The sequence below is a fragment of the Acanthopagrus latus genome, chromosome 10 (genome assembly GCF_904848185.1).
Source record: "Acanthopagrus latus isolate v.2019 chromosome 10, fAcaLat1.1, whole genome shotgun sequence".
Lineage (NCBI taxonomy): Eukaryota > Metazoa > Chordata > Actinopteri > Spariformes > Sparidae > Acanthopagrus > Acanthopagrus latus.
Genome location: NC_051048.1, coordinates 957,898 through 981,935, shown reverse-complemented (window position 1 = coordinate 981,935; position 24,038 = coordinate 957,898). Strand labels below are relative to the sequence as shown.

The window sequence follows — 24,038 nt, the reverse complement described above, 5'->3', positions numbered from 1 at the left end:
CAGGTGAGACACACAGACAGTCAGGTGAGACACACAGACAGTCAGGTGAGACACACAGACAGACAGGTGAGACACACAGACAGACAGGTGAGACACACAGACAGTCAGGTGAGACAGGCAGGTGAGAGGGACAGACAGACACATTTATGGCCCAGAATTTGTTTACGTTTTATCATATTAGCATTAAACATTAGCAGAACTAGCTGCTAGCTGCTCCTGTTAGCAGGATTCTCTAAGTGAATTTATGGTTTATTGATGGTAACAATAACAAAAATGACATCATCAGTGAGTCACTGATTCTAAAACATGTGTTTTAGTGTTACATCATAGTTATCAATGTTATCACAGGTGAAAAATGCAAAACTCATAGTTTTCTGACCCTTAACAGACTCTGTGTGTGTGTGTGTGTGTGTGTGTGTGTGTGTGTGCGCGCAACGTCACTGGGGAAACATGGTGACAAAGATAGTTTGTGTAGGAGAAGATGATCCACTCCATCACTGCTGCAGTTGGATAGAAAGAGTCTGTAAAAGTCTGATGAGTCATGAAGCTGATGGACCCAAACAGTGGAAGTGAACGTCACCGTCTGAAGAGTGCTCGAGTAAAAGTCTTAAAGTTTCTGATATCAGATGTTCTGAAGTATCAAAGTATTTTCTGCTCTTTCTCTCAGCGGTCCACAGCTGCTGTGTAAACACCAACACTCCCCTGGTATTCCTGCTAGCTGCATGGCTAACTGAGCTAACAAGCTAAGTGTAGCCAAAGTTATACATGTTTAAAGAGAATACAGTTAGCAGCAGTTAGCAGTTAGTCTGGTGACTTAATGTAATAAGGTAGTTAATTAACATTTCCTAACGTCGTCCTCACGGAGAGGTGAAGTCAACTGGACCCGGCTGAAGTCGGTTCTGACTGAACAAACTGTTGTCGTGTCTAACTTCAACGGGAAACTACGCTGTTAGCTCTGTTAGCAACACCAGCTGCTAACAGAGCTAACGGCAGCTAACTGTTAGAGCTGCCGTTAGCTCTGTTAGCTGATGTTAGCTCTGTTAGCAGCTAACAGCAGCTAACCTAGCTTACTGTTAGAGCTGAGCTGAGCTGGCGGCCATGTTGGTGAGAGGATGTAGTTCAACAGAAAACTACACAGACTTTGATGACATCATACTGACAGTTTGTGACTGGACAACCTCAGATCGATTCTCAGTTCAGTTATTGATTATTTCTGTCTCCTGCTGACGTCATCAGAACTGAGGTGCGCTCCACCAGCCGGGCGGTGTCACCTCAGCCGGAGTGGGAGCTCTGTCTGACCCCGCAGCAGGAGGAGGCGGAGGCAGCGGGGCAGGGTTCGGGTCTGGGCGGGTCTGTGCGGGGCGGAGCGGCGGGGCCGCGGGGCGGAGCGGCGGGGCCGCGGGGCTGACGGCTGACTGGCTGCTCCCAGCCCGGCTCCTCACTCCTCCTCCGTCGCGGGGACGCGCCCGCACTCACACGCACTCACCCGCCGCGCGGCCAGGCCACCGGCCAGCCTCTCTGCCTCGCGCCCCTCCGGATCAGAAACTACATTCTCCGGTAGAACTTCCGTCACACTCGCGGTCCCGTTAAATTCCCCCCGCCCCCCTCCCCCGAACAGGAGCCGGAGCATCGGACCGGACCGGACCGGACTAACTCCTGGATTACCGAGTAGCTCACCCCGGACCCGCCGTGATTCAGCTCCCAGCAGCGGGCCAGCAGCGGGCCTACACTTCCTCCGGTCCGGTTCTGTCCAAACTTTCCCCCCCCGACCGTCACAGCGACCGGACGGTGACGTCAGCCCCGGGAACAGTCGAGAAGCCGCTGCCGGTTCAGCGGAGAGTTCGTGAGTGTCCGAACTTTTCTCAACCGAGTGTGTGTGTGTGTGTGTGTGTGTGTGTGTGTGTGTGTGTGCGCGCGCGGCACAGCAGCGCCCCCACCCAACTTTCTGACTGTCCGACCGTCTGTGTGTCCCGGTACCGACAGGCCCGGGACCAGGACCAGGACCGGGACCACGGCTGTCCCCCCGGCTGACCTCCTCGCGCCGGTACTTATATCCCCGGTTCGTTCGGATTCGGCACCGGGCCGATGGGCTCCGTGTGAGCGGGTCAGCGCGTGGCTTCCACGAGACTCACCGTTTCCTCCGGTCCGGTAGAGGTGAGTCATCCTCGGTACCGAACCGAGCAGTGACGTGTTCTGTTGGATTACTGACTACTTATGATTTATAACGTTTGTATTATATTAGAACGTGTCTGTGACGTCAGCAGAGTGTAAGGACTGATCTGAGGTCAGACTCTATAACAAACTTTAACACGCTGTCATACTGAATAACACGTTTTAATGTTTAAATTCATTAAAACTGAACAGATTTACACAATGATCCTGTTTAATAACACTGTGATGGTGAACAGCTCAGACTGTGGTTTCATTTCTACACACTGCTGCTTTAATCCTGTTCAAGGTGTTGATGATGTCAAGATGTGTTGACATCAGTATTCACAGTGTTTGTAATGTTCATATCGACAACAACTATGTAATTATACAGAATTTATTTAAAGGAGCATTGTGTAGAAAACTGTAGAGAGAAATCAGAACGCTTCATCTGAGTATTTACAAAATTTAGGAGGTAATAACACCCGGGACAAATAGGATCAAACTGCGCGTTGTTATAGTTTAATACAGTGTCAGTGTTTAAATTCACTAAAACATATTTAAACAGCTTTTAATATGAAACACGTGAATTAATTAAACATATTAAATAAGCACAAAAACAAGTAAATATAAAGAATAAAACACAATAAATACCAAATGTCAACAGTCAGATAACATCCACACGTAAAATACACTGAATATGTTAAAGAATCGCTGGAAAAACTGTGATTTAAATATGAAAAAATATAGAGTAAAGAAGATGTTTTATAAAACATGTGTAGTGTCATCACACCGAAACTTTGTGTTGTTGTCAAAACAAGACAAAAACATGGATCACCTTTTTCTGACGTTTTATGGAAGAAGCAATTAATGGAGAAATTAATCAGCATATTGATCGTCAGTAAAAACAGCCATGAGTCGCGGCCTTATGCTGAATTAGCAGTTAGACAAACAGACATCTGTCACTGGATCACTGGGATAAAACATGAAGATTCTTAAGGGAGTTCTGAACTGTTGCTGATGATATCTAAGTGGATTTATGTTCATTTATTCTGAAAGGACATCAGAGATAAGAACATCCTGTAGAAGTTTAAGTCACATTGAATCTATAAATATGTGTTTCATGTCTGTGACATCAGATGTGACTCAGTTATCACTCCTGGAGATGTTAGAGGTAAATGTTAGCAAGAGTTGTGATCTATGTTAATATATGTTTACATACATAGTCTCTATTAATATTAGCCGAATTAGCTGTTAGTAGCTCCTGTTAGCATTGTACTCATGGATGAACAGACAACTATCACTGGATCAGTGTGAGACTGAAGAAGAGTTAAAACGTACAGATTCTCAGGGGAGTTCTGGACATACAAGGAGAGGCTTTCTTCCTCAGATGTCTCGGTGGATTTGTGGATGATTATCTGTGATGGATACAAAAGACGTTCTCAGGAAGTAGAAGTCACACTGAATGTAAAAGTCTCAGCCCTCGGGCGTCCACACACACAATCAGCACCATACATACACAGGCTGTACATTTCAGCAACAAGGAAGTGCTCCAGCGTTCCACTTCCTGTCTGCACAGGAAGTGGGAGTGTGCTGCATTGTGTGATCTGATGTGTTTCTTCTGATGTTTTTATAAAACATGTGATCAGTTTCATTATCCAACGTACAGCGAGACGAGAGGAGAGTCTGATCTGAAAACATTATCTTGTCACTTCACATCCTCCCGGTGTTATTATCCTGTGTGAACAGTGAGCCGAGTTAGCTGCTAGCATCTCCTGTTAGCAGTGTACTGTACAGAAGAAAACCTTAAAACATGAAGATTCTAAAGGGAGTTCTGATTGGTCTTTTGTTTCTGATATCTAAGTGGATTTATGGACATTTATTCTGAAAGGACATCAGAGATAATGACATCCTGAAGAAGTTTAAGACACGCTGAATCTTGAAATATGTGTTTCATGTCTGTGAGATCAGATGTGAATCGGTTACTGAGGAAAACCTTAAAATGTGAAGATTCTAAAGGGAGTTCTGAATGGACTTTGGATATGTGAACATGTCCTCTGGATGGACATCAGAGATAGCGACATCATCAGGAAGTTAAAGGCGCACAGAGTGATGTCACTCTGTTTCACATTTCTTCCATCTGACATGGCCAGAAGTATGTGGACACCGGAACACGTCTCATCCCAGAACCGTTGTTCATTGTTTACTTTGTTTGCTCTGGTGTGGACGAGCGTCGTCACGGTGAGACAGGAAGTGGAGCAACGAGATGGCGTGGACGAAGACTCACCTCCACACAGCACCCATGTCGCTCTGACGCTCGCTAAAGTTAGCCTGCGTGGCTAAAACACGTCTCAGCAGGCATCTCAGCTATCTGTGTGTGTGTGTGTGTGTGTGTGTGTGTTGTGTATTTTTAGCTGCATGTTGTTTTGGATTCTGCTCTGATGTTATGAGGCAACACCACGGGACTGATAACATGACGGCCGCTGTGTGACAGTGATTCTGTCTGCTGTCACATTATTGATCACAGACTCATAAATACAGACGTGATGGACGACGAGTTCGACCAATCACAGCTCGACGTCCCTCAGGAGCGAGGAGGAGATACTGCCGGGAACAAGAATGTAAACATTGCATCTGAATTATTCTTTCTGTTTGTGCTCTGTGCTCCTGTTGGTCAACGTCACCAACATGATGTGGAATTTGTCAAAATGTAGGCGAACGTCTTCGTCTGCATGTGGTTCTGCCGGGTCGTCATGAGACGTCCGGATGAGATGTGGGTTGAAGTCCAGTGTTGTCAGACTTGCATCCGATCACAGTCCAGACTTTAACCAGGTTTCTTGGATCCAGCAGAATCAAATGTTCAAGTTAACTGATGAACCCACCAGATAGAAATGATTTATCAGAACCAGAATCAGCTGTATTGGCCCAGTATGAGATCAGAAACAAGGAGTTGGACTCTGGTTCAGTTTGGTCTGGATGTGTAGAACAGAACAGACGGTCACATTATTAAAAGAAGCCGCATATTTGGATTCTTTGAATAGTTTCCAAAACTTTATTTTGAAAGGTTGCAGAACGTAAAGATGAACTTAAAAAGAAACATCGTGACAGATGAGTGAAAATTAATGAAGTTACAGGTTTATTTAACTAAAACAACTTTTGTTTTAATCCCGAGAGTCACTAAATGTTTCTACAGAAGTTCTGATTGAAGCTGAAAGTTTAGTTTGTCTAAATCTGATCCAAGATGCTTTCTCTCCTCCATTCATGTTTTTCCAGGATTATTTAAATATTCTAATGATATATGATATGTAATAATATCATTGTAGGTTTTTTAATTTATATTTCCGTCTGTGAAAACGCGTGAATGTAAAATTCGGATGTTTAGGAGAATTTTTGAGGAAAACAAACTTTTTAGGGAAAAAAAAAAAAAAAAAATATATAGATATATATATATATATATATATATATATATATATATATATATATATATATATATAGATTTTATTCAGGAGAAACAAATGTTTTCTGCTGTTTAGACACGAAAGAATTTTCTTTTTTTTTGGCTCAAAATCAAACCTGCAAACAACAACAAAAATGTCTGTTTTCAAAAATCAGTTGCTTCGGGGAGCTGCTTAGCTCGGTTGGTAGCGAGCGCGACCCATGTGCCGAGTCCTGCAGTGGACCCGGGTTCGACTCCCGGCCCGGGTCTCTTTGCTGCGTGTCCCTCTCTCTCTCTTACCCTGTTTCCTCTCACACTATTCAGCTGTACTGTCAATAAAGCCAAAAAAGAAATTCAAATAATCAATCACTCTGTTTCACACATATTATAAAGACGATCCGCTAAACTTTATGTTCCAGCAGCTCTCAGGTCAGATTCAGAGGATGGATGAAGTTAAACAAAGTGACTCATCACAGCACAACGTTGGCTGTTCTGCAGGTCAACGTCTCTCACACAGCGACACTGATCCATGTGTCACGTCTGTGTGTGACTGCAGGCTGAGCTCAGTGACGGCGATACTTCCCACGGCGTGTGAAGGCAACACGTGGTCTTTGTCATGCGAACAGGACGAAGAGACGTTCAGTGTCACACAGTGTCAGAGAGTCGAGTGCAGAGTGTTCGCTGCAAACTGGGCGTCGGGTCGAGCTGATGCCTATCTTTAGCTCTGTGTGTGTGTGTGCGTGTGTGTGTGTGTGTGTGTGTGGTATGAACACCATTCATTATCACATTCCTGCACAGAGGCCTCCACATGGGAACAAGCTCGTCTCTCTACATGACTGTAATCACATCAGTGAGTGATCACAGGCGCTCACTCACTGATCAGTAATCAATCAGTCTATCAATCAATGACTGACTGATGAGCTGTTGATCTCCAGGCAGGCTGACACACCTCAGGGAGGAGAGAGGAGGTTTTTATTTTACATTACGTGTGTTTTGTGTTCAGTACATTAGATAGGGTGAGTCAAACCTCAGTCCATTCAGAACTCCCTTTGGAAACTTCATGTTTTAACTCTTCTTCAGTATCACAGTGATCCAGTGACAGCTGTCTGTTCATCCATGAGCACAATGCTAACAGGAGGTGCTAACGGCTAATTCAGCTCAAGGCTGCAACTTAATTTGCTGATAAATCAGATGTTCAGTTCACTGACACAGAGGAGAAACCGGGAAAAGGTCATATTTAAGAAGCTGTCATCAGAGAATTTAGTTAATCAATAATAATGACTCAAACTGTTTGATTGATCAGTTACTGATGTATCCTTCAGGTGAAGCTGACTGAATGAAAGCAACAAGGTAAAGTAAAGACAAATGTATCAAAATCATCGTCACTCCTGAAACGTGATTTAAACGTCCTTCACTGTGATTAACTGATCGTTGACTGATCGATGGAGTCACAGATGATCCATGCAGTCGTGTGAACAGCTCTGTGATTGATCAGATCAAAGCCGGTATCAGATTGTTGTTGGGAAGAAATCTGACTGAATCATGTAAACAGGTCCCATCAGATCATCATCGTGACCTGATCAATCCCAGGTATCAGATTATCATCATGACCTGATCAATCCCATTTATCAGATTATCATCATGACCTGATCAATCCCAGTTATCAGATTATCATCGTGACCTGATCAATCCCACTAATCAGATTATCATCGTGACCTGATCAATCCCACTAATCAGATTATCATCGTGACCTGATCAATCCCATTTATCAGATTATCATCATGACCTGATCAATCCCAGTTATCAGATTATCATCGTGACCTGATCAATCCCAGGTATGAGATCATCATCGTGACCTGATCAATCCCAGATATCAGATTATCGTTGTCATGTTGACGGTCTGTGAAAGCAGCTGGATTCTGATTGGCTGTCAGTGTTTGTGTGGTCAGAAAATACTTTTCACCACCGTTGTTGATCTTTAAACTGATGTAGTTATTGATGGAGTTATTGATACAGTTATTGACGAGCTGATGGTTGTTGGTGTCTGAACTCATGATGAAGCTGCAGTTCTTCGTCAGCAGTAGACTTGTTGACCTGTTGACCCGTATGGACTCCACCTGAACCAGCCGAGACCTCCTGAGTCCGCCTGACTCTCTGCTGGTCTCTGAGCCGTGGAGGTGATTGATCGTCTCTACAGGAGTCACGTCAGCAGTCTGAGGAGTTTCCACCTCTGTGAAGACTGTTGTGTAATATCTGGCTGCAGCTGGTCTGAGATCTGAGTCCTGAACCACCACGATGGAGTGTGTGTGTGTGTGTGTGTGTGTGTGTGTGTGTGTGTGGTTGGACCGGCCCGGCTGGTCGTGAAGCTGCTGTTAGTCAAACTAACCAGCTGTTTAAACAGGCTCACACACACACACACACACATACTCACACACAGAGTTAATCAGGGTTGTTCAGTGTGTGTGTGTGTGTGTGTGTGTGTGTGTGTGTGTGTGCTGGGATGCCTGGGCTGTGATGTCAGCGTTTCTGCCCGTGGTCTGTGGTATGCGGGCTGCTAGTTCACCTCCACACACACACACACACAATGAGATTAGAGCACAATCCAGTATCTGTGTCCACCATCTTGTCTGTTTGTGTGTGAGTGTGTTCTTGGTGCAGTGATGTGACTTTAAGCTGTGTTGACAGAGCAAACACACACTGTTGAATCTGAGCTGTGTGTGTGTGAGTGTATGTGTGTGTGTGTGTGTGCGTGTTACTGTAATGTGTTGTTACCTGGTTGTACTTTAACACACTTAGTTCCAGTGGCTGCATCAGGAGCTGCTGGAGGACTCATGATGGAGGCTCAATGTGTTTTTGTATGATATCCAGGTGTTTTGTATCACACACACATGCGCGCGCGCACACACACACACACACGCACACACACACAGACGCTGTGCTTCTCATCAGTCTGTGTTTAATGACAGTGTCTGCTGCTCCGGCACATACCTGACATACCTGCAGCAGCTGATTCTGATGTCTGGAAACAATGCTGCTCTTTGAATACACACACACACACACACACACACACACACACACACACACACACACACACACCTCCTCAGAAGTGGTTCAGAATCTGCTGATTGGACCCTGTGTTGCCTGATCGTACCCTGGATACAGCTGATCCAGAGTCTGTGTGTGACTTTTATTTTGAAGAGTTCAGCGAGTGCAGCATCAGTGATGTTACTGACAACTGACTCCTTCATCGACCTGATCAGCTTCTGTTTCAGTTTGAATCCAGCATCACGTCTGAGAGCAGTTTCTAACGTCCGTCTCTCTCAGACGTCACGTGACTGAACACCTGTCGGCCACCTGAGCTGCGCGGTGACATCACAGACGTGACTGTGGTAGCCCGTTCATTTGTTTACTTCTGCACGAACATCCTGGGTGTGTCGCCGGTTATCAGACTCACTGCGGTGAAACACACACACACCCTTCATCTTCATATTCAGTAGGTTCAGTAGTCTCCTGCAGTCTCTAACCTCACTGCGCTGTTTTATGATTTGTGGTTAACCATTAAATTAATCGGCATGTTTCCAGATAAAGAAAAGGTCAAATTATCTGATTCCAGCTCTTTAACATGAATATTTCCTGGTTTCTTTCCTCTGTGACAGGAAACTGAAGATGAAACACTGATCGATATGTTAGAGACCAAACAACTGATTGATTAATGGAAATAACAAGCGACCGATTAATGTACGATCATTAGTTGCAGGCCTATGCAGAATTAGCAGTTACCTGCTCCTGTAAGCCGCTCGTGTTAGCCGCTCGTGTTAGCAGCTCCTGTTAGCTTCTCCTGTTAGCTGCTCCCGTTACCTGCTCCTGTAAGCCGCTCGTGTTAGCCGCTCGTGTTAGCAGCTCCTGTTAGCAGCTCCTGTTACCTGCTCCTGTAAGCCGCTCGTGTTAGCAGCTCGTGTTAGCAGCTCGTGTTAGCTGCTCCTGTTAGCCGCTCCTGTTAGCTGCTCCTGTTAGCAGTGTGCTCATGGATGCACAGACGTGTATCACTGGCAGCCATAAGCAGCGTCTGTTCCCTGATTTCTGGATGTTTGTTCTTGACAGACTTTATAATATTGAGACTCTTGACATTGTAACTCCAGCTGAATCAAGAACATGTGCTTCATGTCTCAGTTCTGATCTGAGTTCAGTTTTGACTCTTTCCTGCAAAATCACATTAAAGTGTGAGAAACCCTAACATGGTGCAGTGAGAGTTTCTGGCAGCAGTTTTTCTGTCGTTGTTGGAGCGAGATGCCTTAAATGAAGCTGTCAGCTGATCAGAGATCTGTTAAACATGTTTAATTTGATAGATCAGTGTGTCACACACATTCAATCAGTATAGAGACGTCAGATCAGACCGTCTGTCTGCACACACACACAACGTCAGGCGACTCAGCTTACAGCTGTGTGTGTTTGTTACACACTGCTGAGGACACACACACACAGGCTGATAACGTATCACTGAGCTGATCAATAACTCAATCACAGCCCTCCGTCTCTGAGTCAGACTTTTATCAGCCCACTGTGATTGGACAGAGACGGTGACATCAGTGACCACATACACACACCTTAGTGCCTGTGTGTGTGTGTGTGTGTGTGTGTGTGTGTGTGTGTGTGAGGTGTTTTACCAGCAGAGCAGGACTGCAGTGTGTTTGAAGCTCGGGGCGATCGACATACACTGACACTGACAAAGACATATATAGAGAGAGACAAAGACTTCAGGATGACAAAGGTGAAAATGAGACAACTGAGGTTACCATGACGACGGGGAAACACAAAACAGAGGACAGGAATGTAAAGAGAGAGAGAGAGGGGGGAGGGGAGAGAGGAAATAAGTGGAAACATGAAAGAAAGAGAGGAAGAGAGAGAGGAAAGAATGAGGGAGGAGGAGGAGGGAAAAATGAGAAGGAGGAGCTGGAAAATAGCAACAGAGAAGAAGAAGAAGAAGAAGAAGAAGAAGAAGAAATGAAAAGAGGGATGAGAAGGAGGAGAAACAAACAGAAAATTGAACACTAACACCACAGAAGATGAAAAAAGAAAAAGGAGAGTAAAGAGAAGGAAGGAAGAAAGAAGATTACAAAGTCCAGGAGAGAAAGAAGAGAGAAGGAAACTATACGAAGATAAACAAGAGGAAAGAGAGAAGAAGAGGAAAATCCAGTGGTGGAAAAAGAGGAGGAGAGGAATGAAAATGAGCGGGAACGAGAGAAACTGAGCTCGTAAAGTGACGAAGAGGAGGATGGAAAGAAGGAGGAGGAGGAAAGAAAGTGGTTTGACTATAAAACGAGGGAGAGATTTAATTTTATTTAAGAGGGAGGATGAAAGAAACAATGGTCAGATTAATAAAATCCAAACAAAATAGTTTAACAGAAAACAAAACCGTTGTAATAAAAACTGAAATGAGTCTGAAACTACAAAATAAAATACAAAACTACAATTAAAATCAGATTGAAACATTGAAAACAGTCTTTTAAAGTAAATGCAGAGTTAGATGACTATGATTTTATAAACTTTAGAAATAAAAGTTTTGAAATAAAGAAAATTAACAGAAAATGTCCTTACACTTAATTGTGTAATCTTCAACTGATTTTCCATATAATAAACTAATAATAAGACAGAGTAGTGACAGTTTTTCACCTGTGGCATAAAAACTACATTTCCCACAATGCACCTCCTTCAGTAGAGCCTCCCAGCTCTGACATAATTGTCACCGCCCCTTTAATATTAAACCATGTTGCTGTTCTTCTTCTGTCTGTGTCTGACTCTGCTCTCTGATTGGCTTCCCTCAGGTGGGGTGGGCGGAGCCGAGCGATGGCGGGTGCGTCGGTGAAGGTGGCGGTGCGAGTCCGCCCATTCAACTCCAGAGAGATGGGCCGCAACGCCAAGTGTGTGATCCAGATGCAGGGAAACACCACCTGTGAGTCTACACACTCCTGTTCTGTCACCTCCACCTGTTGGTCCCCTTAAAGCTGTCAGTCCCCACACAGCAGGCGTCTGCCATGAGACCCCATGATGTAGATAAACAAGAACACAAACACACTTAATGTCTCATTTGACGCAATTAAACAATAGATTAAAATGTTAAGTCTTTGTGTGTGAGCTGCAGTAATGATAGTATTCTTGTATGTCTCCATTTTGAATTCTTGGACCGGTTCAGACCGAAGATCCGGGCCGGGCCAACAGCCCTCGCTGTGTCGGAGGTTTGCATGTGTTAAAACAGGCCCTCCCAGAATGCCTCAGCTGGTCACGTGACCTCTGAACCTCTCAGCGGTTATTTATAGACGTCAGAGCAGTGCGGCTGTTTTTAGCCGCCATGCGTCCGTCTGACCGTCACGTCCACGCAGATATTTATACTGTCGGCTTGTTAATGACGGGACACTCTGAGCCGTCTGTGGGAGAGGTGGAGCATCAGGAGGAGCAGGCTTCACCTCCTCCTTCACCTCCTCCACCTGTCTGATGAGTCCTCTCTGTTTCCAGGTATCTCAAACCCCAAACAGCCCAAAGATGGAGCCAAGAACTTCACCTTCGACTACTCCTACTGGTCACACACAACGGTGAGCACACACACACACACACACACACACAGACGTTCACCAGGTAACAACAGGCAGTGATAACAGGTGTGTGTGTGTGTGTGTGTGTGTGTGTGTGTGTGTGTGTGTGTGTGTGTGTGTGTGTGTGCAGGCGGATGACCCCAGCTTCGCCTGTCAGAAGCAGGTGTATAAGGACATTGGAGAGGAGATGCTGCTGCACGCCTTCGAAGGTAAAACCCTCACCTGTGTGTGTGTTTGTATCACCCTCAGCGTCTCAGTTGTTTGTGTGTGTGTGTGTGTGTGTGCGTGTGTGTGTCGGTCAGCTGGTGTTGTTTGTTGCTGCGTCTCCATGTGACATCATAGTGTTCAGAGACATGCAACACTGTTAGCTCGCCGCACATCGAGGATGTAAATAATTTGTTTCTGGGTTTAAAAAAAAAGAACTGAAATTAATGTTGTTGTTGTTGTTTTTCAGGATACAATGTGTGTATCTTTGCGTACGGACAGACGGGTGGAGGGAAGAGCTACACCATGATGGGCAAACAGGAGCCTGGACAGGAGGGAATCATACCTCAGGTACACCGTCTGATGACACCTCCAACCTACAGCAGAGTGCATGAATCACCTGGTCCTGATAATATAGGACGATTATACACAGATGATCCAGCCACTGAACCAGTAACACAACATCACCAGACTCTATTCACAGATGTGGTGATTTTAAAAGTTGTTGTGTTAAAACCAACTTTATGATGTTGTGAAACTCTGTCTCTGACAGATTCTGAATCATTGTGTCCTTGTTGTAAATTCAGCATTATGATACATGAAGTCAACTTTCATCCACAACGTCACCAGACTCCCTTAACAAATCAGCTAATTTTAGGGGTTGTTGAGTAGCGTTAAACTTTATAAACATTATGAAACTCTTCCTACGACAAATTCTAAATCATTGGTGCCTTCTTGTAAATTCAGCTTTAAGTCAAAACATGAAGTGAACCACTCATCACAATATCACCAGACTCCATTAACAAATGTAGTGATTTTAAGACTTGTTGAGTTAAAACAAACTTTATAATGTAGTGTAACTCTGTCTCTGACAGATTCTAACTCATTGTGTCCTTCTAGTAAATTCAGCAAATGTTCTACATGAACTTCTTTCTGTTTCTTTCTTCTGAAACATGGAGTCTGTTTTGTCTCAGTGAGGTTTGTTTCATACAGAAGAGGAAGTGAGAAGCATGTTATGATCAGCTGTCACAGCAGGACTTCTGATAATATTAATGCAGGATCAGTGTGTTTGTCACTGTCTAAATTGAATGATTGATTATTGATTAGCGTGTGTGTGTGTGTGTGTGTGTGTGTGTTCAGCTGTGTGAGGACTTGTTCCGGAGAACAGGAGAGAACACAGATCCGGACCTGACCTACTCTGTGGAGGTAAACTCTCTGATCCTTCATCACGTCTCAGATTCATTCAGCGACCGTTGGGTCATTGATCGTTGTCTCCTCCACCTTCAGGTCTCCTACATGGAGATCTACTGCGAGCGGGTCCGGGATCTGTTAAACCCAAAGTCCCAGGGGACTCTGCGGGTCCGGGAGCATCCCATCCTCGGGCCCTACGTGGAGGATCTGTCCAAACTGGCTGTGACCGGATTCAACGACATCCAGGACCTGATGGACGCCGGCAACAAGGCTCGGTCGGTCCTGGTGTTCTTTACCAGTGTTATGTTTGTTCTGTTATTGATTATTAACTCCTGACTGGTTATTGATCACAGGACGGTCGCAGCCACAAACATGAACGAGACGTCGTCCAGGTCGCACGCTGTCTTCACCATCGTCTTCACGCAGAAGAGACGAGACCAGATGACCAGCCTGGACACAGAGAAGGTGTGTGTGTCGTAGTTATAGGTGTCGTCTGTTATCGGGTGTTTGGTTTTAAACTTAAAGGTGAAACTCTGACTTCAGGTCAGTAAGATCAGCCTGGTGGATCTGGCAGGAAGCGAGCGAGCCGACTCCTCTGGGGCGAAAGGAACTCGACTGAAGGTCAGAGGTCACGCTGCTGTTTCCTTCACCTGCTGTCACATTTAACTTTATACTAACTGTGTTTGTTCTCGCTCACATGCAGGAAGGAGCCAATATCAATAAATCTCTCACCACGCTGGGGAAAGTGATCTCAGCTCTGGCTGAAATGGTGAGTCACTAACCTGGGATTCATCAGAAAACCTCAGCGTGTCTGACTGTGATGCTAACTGCTGTTCGTCTGTCCTCTGCAGCAGAGCAACAAGAAGAGGAAGAGCGACTTCATCCCCTACAGAGACTCTGTCCTCACCTGGCTGCTGAAGGAGAACCTGGGTCAGTACATTAGAGTCAGCAGGACACTGACAGTGTGTCTCCTGGTAGAACAGACTTGGTGATAACGTGAAACTTTGACTTTCAGGAGGAAACTCTCGGACGGCCATGATCGCTGCTCTAAGTCCTGCTGACATCAACTATGAAGAAACACTGAGCACTCTGAGGTCAGACACTGACCTCTGATCAGTTCAGCTCTGTAGCTGCATCACGTACAGAGCAGTGAGCCTAATGTGAAGTGTTGTGATGTGGCTGCAGGTACGCTGACCGGGCCAAACAGATCCGCTGTAACGCCGTGATCAACGAAGATCCCAACGCCAAACTGATCCGAGAGCTGAAGGCCGAGGTGGAGCGGCTGAGGAACCTGCTGTTCTCCCAGGGCCTGCAGGAGCTGCTGGACAACACTGGTACTCATTTATACAGGAAGTGTTAGTGCCCGTTATACTCACCATGACGGGTTCTGCATCAGAACGTCAGGGGTCACGACTCTCCACATCCCCAGAGTTCAGTTCTGACCTCTCCTCCCAAACAAACCACTGAAGGATCTTTGTCAGTGTGTGTCATCAGTTCTGGTATATTGTGACATCACAATGATGTCATCAGCAGGCTCCGCCCTCTCTACAGCAAACAAAGCCCAACAGTGGCTGCCAAGATTAGCCTGTTAGCTCCTGTTAGCATCGACAGGGAGGTGCAGCCGAGTGTCTTTGGGTGTGTGCGGTTATTTAAACGTGGTATGTGAGGCATGTGTATGTGCGGTATGTTCAGAGGAGGATATTTACAGACAACAGCAACTGTGTGTGTGTGTGTGTGTGTGCAGATACTTACATGCTGTTCTTTACATAACACACGTGTCTCAGATTCCAGCTTGTTAAAAAATGGAACCCGACTCTTTCTTACAGTCAACAACAACAACGTCCTCGTCGGTCTCGCAGGTGCGTCCCCCTCCCCGCTGCAGCTGGCACTCACAGCCAATGGGGTCGCATCGAAGAATGGCTCCGCCCCTCCGGGTGACTGTCTAGGTGAGTGTAATACACTGTAACACTCCAGCACCTCCATTAAGACATGTAGTGATTTTAAGAGCTGTTGAGTTAAAACAAACTTTATAAACTCACCCTGCTCTCCCATGATCCTCTTCTGTTCCTCTGCAGGTGCCGAGCCGCCGTCTGAAGGTGACGCCCCCGCCAACCCCGACCACCTGATGGAGGACGGCGAGGACGGAGAGGAGGCAGAGCCAATCAGTAAAGAGGAGGCAGCAGAGAGATTGCTGGTAGGACTCTGATTGGACAAGACTGATGTGTGTGACACTGAGGCTGGACTCCTCTGATTGGACGAGACTCTGATGTGTGTGTGTGTTTGTTGGTGTTTCAGGAGACAGAGAAGATCATCGCCGAGCTCAACGAGACCTGGGAGGAGAAGCTGAGGAAGACGGAGTCCATCCGTCTGGAGAGGTGAGGAAGACCAAGTCTGATGTATGATAGAAACTGAAGGAGAGGACTACAACTCCCAAGATGCATTTCAACAACACACCCAACATCTCTCTCTGTGTGTCTGTGTCTCTTGCCCAGAGAGTCCCTGCTGGCAGAGATGGGCGTGTCCATTAAAGAAGATGGAGGGACGTTGGGCGTCTTCTCTCCTAAAGGAGTGAGTTTATATATTATTATATATTATATTATATTATATTATATTATAGTACCTGTTGTCCTGCAGCAGCAGACAGACGTGTGTGTGTCCGTCTGACTTCCTGTGTGTGTTGCAGACGCCTCACCTGGTCAACCTCAATGAAGACCCTCTGATGTCCGAGTGTCTGCTGTACTACATCAAGGAGGGCTTCACCAGGTCTCACCTGTCACTGATCAACAACTGACTGCTGTCCAGAGCTGCTGGTTCCATGCTCACCTGATGTGTGTGTGTGTGTGTGTGTGTGTGTGTGTGTGTGTTTCAGGGTGGGACAGCAGGACGTGGACATCAAACTGTCCGGTCACTTCATCAAAGAGATCCACTGTGTGTTCGTCAGTGAGACCAACGAGCAGGGAGAAGGTGAGGACACACTTCCTGTTTCACTCAGAGGCTGATCAGACTGATCTCAGGTCAGTGAGCTCAGATCAGACTGATGGACAGGCAGCTGATCAGACTGATCTCAGGTCAGTGAGCTCAGATCAGACTGATGGACACGCAGCTGATCAGACTGATCTCAGGTCAGTGAGCTCAGAGCGCCCTCTGCTGGTCAGACTGCAGCAGCTGCAGCTCAGAAACAGCCTTCAGAGATGAAGTTAGATTAACTGGTTTATTAATGTCCTCATCATAAAACAATCAGATCACATCATTAAACACATGGTGACGTTACATGGAAGCTGGTAGGATGTTCCACATTATTTTCATTGATCCGTCTCAGCACGTTCACCAGAAAACAAAACAACGTAGTTAATATTTCTTTAAAAAACCTCCTGAAAACTACAGTACCTATGATCCTCGGCAGCTGTTGCCATGGAGAAGGAGCCATGATGGAAGTTGTTGATGTTGATTTCAAGCAAAAAGCACTGAAAGTAAAATCAGTTTTCTGACAGAATCATGAACTCTGATTGGATGTTTATCACTGAAATGCATCTTGAGAGTTGTAGTTAACTTTCAGTTTTAAAGTCCTCAGGCTTCAACTTTAACTGAAGTCTTAACAGTCTGTGTGTGTGTGTGTGTGTGTGTGTGTGTGTGTGCGTGCGTGCGTGCGTGCGTGCGTGCGTGCGTGCGTGCGTGCGTGCGTGCGTGTGTGCGTGCGTGTGTGTGTTCAGTGAGTGACCCTCTCTCTTCTTCTTCTCTCTGCTAAAAGCTGCCAGGAAATCTGTCAGGTATCGTTCTAACAGTCAGTGTTACCGTGGTGACATCACCTCCATCTTATCACACCCGTGTTTCCTGTGCCCCCCCCCCCCACCCACACCGTGTGTGTGTGTGTGTGTGTGCGTGCGTGCGTGTGTGTGTGTGTCTGGCGTCCTGGCGGCGTGCCGATGTTTAACAGCTGTGTTGTGTCTGCAGTGGTCGTCACTCTGGAGCCGCTGATCGGAGCTGAGACGTACGTCAACGGGAAGCAGATCAGTGAGGCCGTCGTCCTCAAACAAGGTGACGGACCGAAGCTACAGATGTGATGCAGATGTGATGCAGCAGCAGCACTCACTCTAATGATGATCTAATACTGCTACACGCTTTTATTGTGAAACTCTATTTGAGGCCTTATTTTGAAGCGATTGAAGATGAATCTTTTTGTAATAATGATAGTTAAATGTGTTTTGTTGTGGCTCCTGACTCACCTCAGCACTGACCTCAGTCAGCAGGTGGAGCTGTTCTCTGATTGGTCGATCTTTACTTCCTGCTGTAACTCCGGTCGTTGCTAGGTAACCGCATCGTGATGGGGAAGAACCACGTGTTTCGCTTCAACCACCCGGAGCAGGCGAGGCTGGAGAGGGAGCGCAGCCTCCCGGCCGACCAGCAGGGCGAGCCAGAGGACTGGAACTACGCCCAGAAGGAGCTGCTGGAGAAACAAGGCATCGACATCAAACTGGAGATGGAGAAGAGGTAGAGACACAGTTATTGATCAGAGTTATTGATCGCTGATGATCGGAGATGTTGTTCTGGTCTACAGCTGCAAAGAGAACTGTAGATATATCTGCGCTGCTTCATGAAACACAGACACGTTGGGCTGATTGAGTGATAGACATACAGGCTGATTGATTGATTGATTGGCTGATTGATTTTTTGGTGTGTGTCTCAGACTGCAGGACATGGAGATTCAGTACCGGAAAGAGAAGGAGGAGGCAGATCTGCTGCTGGAGCAACACAGACTGGTACGTCCCTGATTGTTTGATCCACAGCAGCTCGTCACAGCTGATCTATGATCAATAATTAATAATCTGTGTGTGTGTGTGTGTGTGTGTGTGTGTGTTCAGTATGCAGACAGTGACAGTGGAGACGACTCTGACAAACGCTCCTGTGAGGAGAGCTGGAGGCTGATCTCCTCCCTGAGAGAGAAACTACCTGCTAACAAGGTGCACACCTGTCACACCTGTCACACCTGTGTGTGTGTCTGTCTCTCACCTGTCTGTCTGTGTGTCTCACCCATCTGTCCCTCTCACCTGTCCATGTCCAGGTACAGTCCATAGTGAAGCGCTGTGGACTGCCCAGCAGTGGGAAGAGGAGGGAGCCTCTCAGAGTCTATCAGATCCCTCAGAGGAGGAGGATCAGCAAGGACCCCAAGAGGGTCACCATGGAAGACCTCCGCATGCAGGCGGTCAAAGAGATCTGCTATGAGGTCAGAATCACACACACACACACACACACACACACACACACACACACACACACCTGTGGTACCTGTGTTGTGACTGGCTCCTCCCCCTCAGGTGGCTCTGGGAGACTTCCGTCACTCCCGTCAGGAGATCGAAGCGCTGTCCATCGTCAAGATGAAGGAACTCTGCCGCATGTACGCCAAGAAGGACTCCAACGAGAAGGACAGCTGGAGGGCCGTGGCCCAGGACGTCTGCGACACTGTGGGCATCGGAGAGGAGAGGAGCCCCCCGGCTGAGGAGGGAGGTGGAGGAGGAGGTGGAGGTGGAGGAGGAGGAGGAGAGACGGGGGAGGGAGGACAGAAAAAAAACGTGTACGATCTGAAGGCCCACATCGATAAACTGACTGATATTCTGGAGGTGAGTTCACGAACTTCAGAGGGCTGTAATGCTAACATGCTAATGCTAAAGGTCACCATGGTGCTGTAGGTTAGCGTGTTAGCGTCTGAGAGTTTCGTCAGAGTTGTAGATGAACGCGATCAACATAACGAACGTGTTGGTGAAATGTGTTCCAGGAGGTGAAGCTGCAGAACAACATGAAGGACGAGGAGATCAAAGCTCTGAGGGACAGAATGATCAAGATGGAGAGCATCATACCTGTGCAGGTACGTCCTCACACCCTGTCCTGTCCGCCACACCCTGAGGGACGCCGCTCTGAGTCCTGTCTGATCTCTGCTTGTTTCCAGGACGATGGTGAGGACGGCGAGGATGAAGGGTCACCGCAGAGAGACGGGGGCGGGGAGGGCACCCGCCAACCGGAGGTCAGGGTGAAGAAACTGATGGACGAGGACCCGGCGTTCAGGAGGGGACGTCTCCGCTGGCTGAAGCAGGAACAGCAGCGAATCTTGAACCTGCAGCAGCAGAACATCACCAAGAAACTACGAGGACAGACCCAGAACCAGAACCAGGGTCAGTGTCACGCTACAGAGAACCAGACTCCAGATCGGATAGCTCTGTTGTTTTAGTGCTTACAAATGCTAACTAGAAGTTTAATGTTACCATATTACTGTAGTGTAATAGCACGCTAATATTAGCTAACAGAACCAGAACCAGGGTCGGTGTTAGAATGATTGATGCGGTTGGTTGAAACAGGAAGTGATGTCATGCGTGTTTCCCCCTCCTGCAGGTCAGAACTCCCCCGTCGTCCCCGTCCACCTTCCTGGGACCGGCCGCTTTATCCCGCCACAGGAGTGCAAGCTCAAGTTCCCCTTCAAGAGTAACCCCGCCCACCGGTTGTCATGGGGACCAGCCAGCGCCGCCCTGCAGGCTCTGGGTCTGGGGGAGGGAGGAGATGGGGGAGAGTACAAGGAGGAGGGAGGAGTGATGGAGGGTAAAGGTTCTCCCTCACCTCCTCCTCCTCTCCCTCCTCAGGGTCAGACTCCTGCCCTCCTGCCCCTCCCCTTCCAGGCCCCGCCCCCTCGCATGCGCACGCCCAGCCCTCATCGCGCTTGGCAACAGCGTAACCAGGGAAACTTCTTCCAAAACAACCAGCACCGCTACCGCCGCAACTCTCTGGACAGCTCCGCCCACGGCAACAGTAACTATGATAACAACCAGCATCATGGCGGCGGCGGCGGCGGCCACCAGGGGCGACCGAGACAGAGGCGGGGGGTGTCGCCTGTGCCGGGAGGGGAGAGAGGCGGGGGGAGGGGAGGAGGAGGGGGGAGGGACAGAGACGGAGGCTTCCATTATAATCAACACCAGCACCATCAGTACCACCACCACCCCTACTACAACCCCCACAATGCACCATTCCAGCCAGGCCCTCACCCCAACTACCACAGCCTGCCGCGCTCCGGGGTCCCGCCCCCTCCCGACATGCTGCTGGGGCCGGGTCCACCGCCGCCGCCCATGGGGTGGGGCTTCAACACCCCGCCCAGGATGAGACGACAGTTCAGCGCACCGGACCTCAAAAACAACAAGGAGACCCCCATCTGACCTCTGACCCCAGGGAGGCCTCTGATTGGCTGCAGGACACTGGGTGGTCTTGATGCTGTACAGAATGGGCTGTGTGTGTGTGTGTGTGTGTGTGTGTGTGTCAGCGTGTGTGTGTGTCAGCGTGTGTGTAGCTTGCTCCTAGCCTCTACATTAGCATGGGTTAGCTGTTTCCATGGCGACACTGTTTTAGGAGGTGGATTCGTTTGTTTTGTAATTTTTGCAGTCTGTCAAACAGGAAGTGTATCACATTATGATTTAGATTTATTGATTTCCTTGAATGCTGATATTCTGGTGATTTTCTGATCAGTCGTTAATAACGAGGTGCCTTAAAGCTGAGCTGTTAGCTCCTGCGACTAGTTACTGTTAGCACAAATCTCCTGTTGAAGCTGTTTTTTACTTAAAGATGAAGTATGTCGGATTGTTCACGGGCGTTTGTACTTAAACGGACTTGAGTTTTAACTGTTAGCAGCTGTTAGCCCAGGAGGCTAACTGGCCTGGTTCAGCCTGAGAGGTCTGTGTTAGCTTGGGCTAGTAAGTTAGCTTGAGTGGGGAGCAACGAGTGGCTTTTCACACTAATGAACTGAATCATCGTATGTGGTGAAGTGCTACACAAGCCCAAGATTTGCACAGTTGAAAGAATTAGCCTAGCCTAGCCTAGCCTATACAGGGCAGCATTCAGGTTGTGTGGGAGTGTCAGGTTGTTCGACTTCAGCAGCAGCTTGGACATGATCAACATCCTGTCGATCACCAGCAACAGAAACAAATATACAGACTGAGCGGCACGTTTCAGAATGTCAGCGCTCTCTGGCTCTCTGGACAAACTCTGTAATGGCGGCCGATTACGCCACATTTGTTTACTGCAGCTCTCGGCCACTTTGGACATAAACACTAGTTCTCACATCTGAGCAGCTAAAACTAACAAATGTTTGACATTAACAGGTGGATTCAGCGCCTCGTCTCTCTTTAAAATGAATCCTGTGATGTTGCTGTCAGCCAGGTGAGAGCTGGCCTGAAGCTCGTAGTTTCCGTTTCTCCCATGCCACTTGAATGCTGCGTCGCCGATTGCTACAAACCAAAGAGAGCTGACAGACACACTGCTGTACAGACGGAGGGACGGAGGGACGATCATTGTGTCGGAGGGAGGCGAGGAGGCGTTGGATCTTTTTAAAGCGTTGTGTGTATATTTGAAGTGTATCCTGACTTGTGTTGTGTTTTATGAAGATGAATCTATTTTACAAACAGGCTGCGACATTTTGAAACTTGCTTGACTTCAACGTCGCCGGCAATCGTGGGAAATGTAGAAAGTGAAGCCTCATGGGAGATGTAGAACTTATTTAACTGACATGGGATGAGATGTAGGAGACCCGATGGATTATGATGTATGTAGGGCCGCGTGAGCAAGGAACTCTGGGAAATGTAGTTTTAGGCTGAAGGGACGAGAGAAGAAGGAAGAGTGAGACACTAAAAGAAATCTGAGATACGATAAGCTTTGAAGAAACACTACGACATGTTCTGTGGGATTTGAACCTTTACTGAGTTATTGTGAGTTTATTGTTATTGTGTCGACGTCAGTTGCAGAAAGAAGGGATGAAGGATGAACCGTTGCCTTCATGAGACGTCCGGAAGTTGAAAATTGTGGCTTTTTCCCGTCTGATGTTGCATCTAATGTCACTTTACTGATCAACACAATGAAATGTGTTGGCGTTAAACTTGTTGTGAGAAATGTTTTTTTTTTCTATTGTTGACTGAATCTGCCAGAAGTAGAAGAAATAAAGACATAAATAAATAAAGGACTCTATAAATCAATCAAACATGAGTCATTGATGAGTCGGTCTGTGTTCAGAGAGAAGCAGCGACTGTTTCTGCTCCATGACAGACTTTGATTATCTGATGAGTTGAAACGTCAGAGCAGATCTTGAATGCAGCATCGTGAGATGGTTCTTTCACTGTTGTGTTCACTGCCCCTCTGAAATATAGGAAGTTATAATAAGAACCACGGAGCCACAAATTTCCCACTTCCCACGTCAGACCTGAACGCAGCATTGGTGTCTAACCTGCCCTGAATGATGACGTGTTTACTGTTGGGAGGAGCTGCGAGTTAGCGGCCCTGCCCAAACCCCGCCCACTCAGAGCAAGGCATTGTGGGAGATGACGAGTGGAGCGTCTTTGTGCTCCGTGACTTCAAGACCTTATCAGGTCAGAACCAACCAATGGGAGCGCTCCTTCGACCGCACAGCGGCAGGGAGTCGCCGTGACGATGATGACAAAAACAAAAGGAACTGATTGTGATTGGCCAGAGAAGCATGACATCAGCAGGATTTGTTTCCGCCTTGTTTTGCTCTGCTGGCTCTGGAACCAACCAATCACAGGACAATCTGGATAACCTGCTGCCACCACCGGGGCTGATGGGAAACGATGTTTCCTTTTTATGTTTTGTTCTTTTTTTCTGTTTTTAAAAACAAACATTTTTTATGTCCAGCCGAGGCTTCTGATTGGCTCTTTTCTCTTCTTCGTGTATTCATTTGCTTCTTGTCCTGAATATTTTAACCCCGCCTACATGTTTGACCTTTGCTTTGTGATGTCATCACGTCATCATCGCTGTTATTAATATAATTACGATTAAGTGTCTTTAATGTTGGGTTCTGTTGGATGCTGCTACAGGGAGCTTCACCCTCATGCAACCGTCTGAGTGTGTGTTTGTGTGTGTGTGTGTGGGTTGGATGTGTGTGTCCGAGTGTGTGTGTGGGTGTGTTGGACGTGTGTGTTGGATGTGTGTGTCTGAGTGGTGTGTGTGCGTGCAGGTTAATTAGAATCATAATCTTTGGTGTGTTTTTGTTAAAGCTGATTTTATTGTTTCTTCTAATCGTCTGTTTAGTTTGTTGTGTTGGAGGTTTGAGGAGGGGGAGGGGCCTGATGAGGAGGAGGGGCCTGGGGGATGGGGCATTGCCGAGGTAACTCTACACAGAATTCCGGAACATTCTAGAACCCTCACTGACTGGCCCCGCCCATTCCCTACAGCCCTGCCACCCTCACGACCTCAGACTCTGTGACATCACAGCACGATGTGGCCTCAGGACTCTGGGACACATGATGACATCATGGTCTAGCCCTCCTCCTATTGGCTCAGAGCCCCTCAGACGTTTTGTTTCCTTCCTGTCTGTTGTTGTTTTCATTGTATCAGGAACCAATCTCAGGCTCTACCTGCAGACAACACGATGGCAATAAAGTGTCGACGAGACTGAAAACTGAACTCGCCTCCTCCTTCACTGTGTAGAGAGC

General features: G+C 47.1%; 1 protein-coding gene across 2 annotated transcripts; it reads left to right on the top strand.

Moving 5' to 3' along the window:
- Positions 1-1,362: 1,362 nt before the first annotated feature.
- On the top strand, positions 1,363-24,009 carry LOC119026684 (kinesin-like protein KIF1C). Of its 2 annotated transcripts, XM_037111152.1 has the most exons (30): positions 1,363-1,843; positions 1,984-2,154; positions 6,907-6,934; positions 11,407-11,534; positions 12,095-12,171; positions 12,302-12,380; positions 12,626-12,726; positions 13,516-13,581; positions 13,663-13,841; positions 13,920-14,031; positions 14,110-14,187; positions 14,270-14,335; positions 14,418-14,496; positions 14,582-14,660; positions 14,752-14,900; positions 15,393-15,512; positions 15,642-15,760; positions 15,862-15,941; positions 16,059-16,134; positions 16,250-16,329; positions 16,436-16,530; positions 17,518-17,601; positions 17,874-18,054; positions 18,251-18,323; positions 18,426-18,524; positions 18,626-18,787; positions 18,879-19,181; positions 19,337-19,426; positions 19,508-19,730; positions 19,948-24,009. In XM_037111152.1, exons 3-30 carry the CDS (start codon positions 6,921-6,923, stop codon positions 20,757-20,759), a joined length of 3,804 nt encoding a protein of 1,267 aa, XP_036967047.1. In that variant the 5' UTR covers positions 1,363-1,843; positions 1,984-2,154; positions 6,907-6,920; the 3' UTR covers positions 20,760-24,009. The 2 variants fall into 2 exon arrangements, with proteins under 2 accessions (XP_036967047.1, XP_036967049.1); XM_037111154.1 differs by lacking the exon at positions 6,907-6,934 and having other exon boundaries at positions 1,366-1,843.
- The last annotated feature ends 29 nt before the right edge of the window (positions 24,010-24,038 follow it).

Excerpts from the sequence above, each read along its gene's own strand:
- LOC119026684 (XM_037111152.1), top strand. Across the intron at positions 12,172-12,301 it reads CCTACTGGTCACACACAACG|GCGGATGACCCCAGCTTCGC; the intron begins GTGAGCACACAC and ends GTGTGTGTGCAG. Across the intron at positions 12,381-12,625 it reads GCTGCTGCACGCCTTCGAAG|GATACAATGTGTGTATCTTT; the intron begins GTAAAACCCTCA and ends GTTGTTTTTCAG.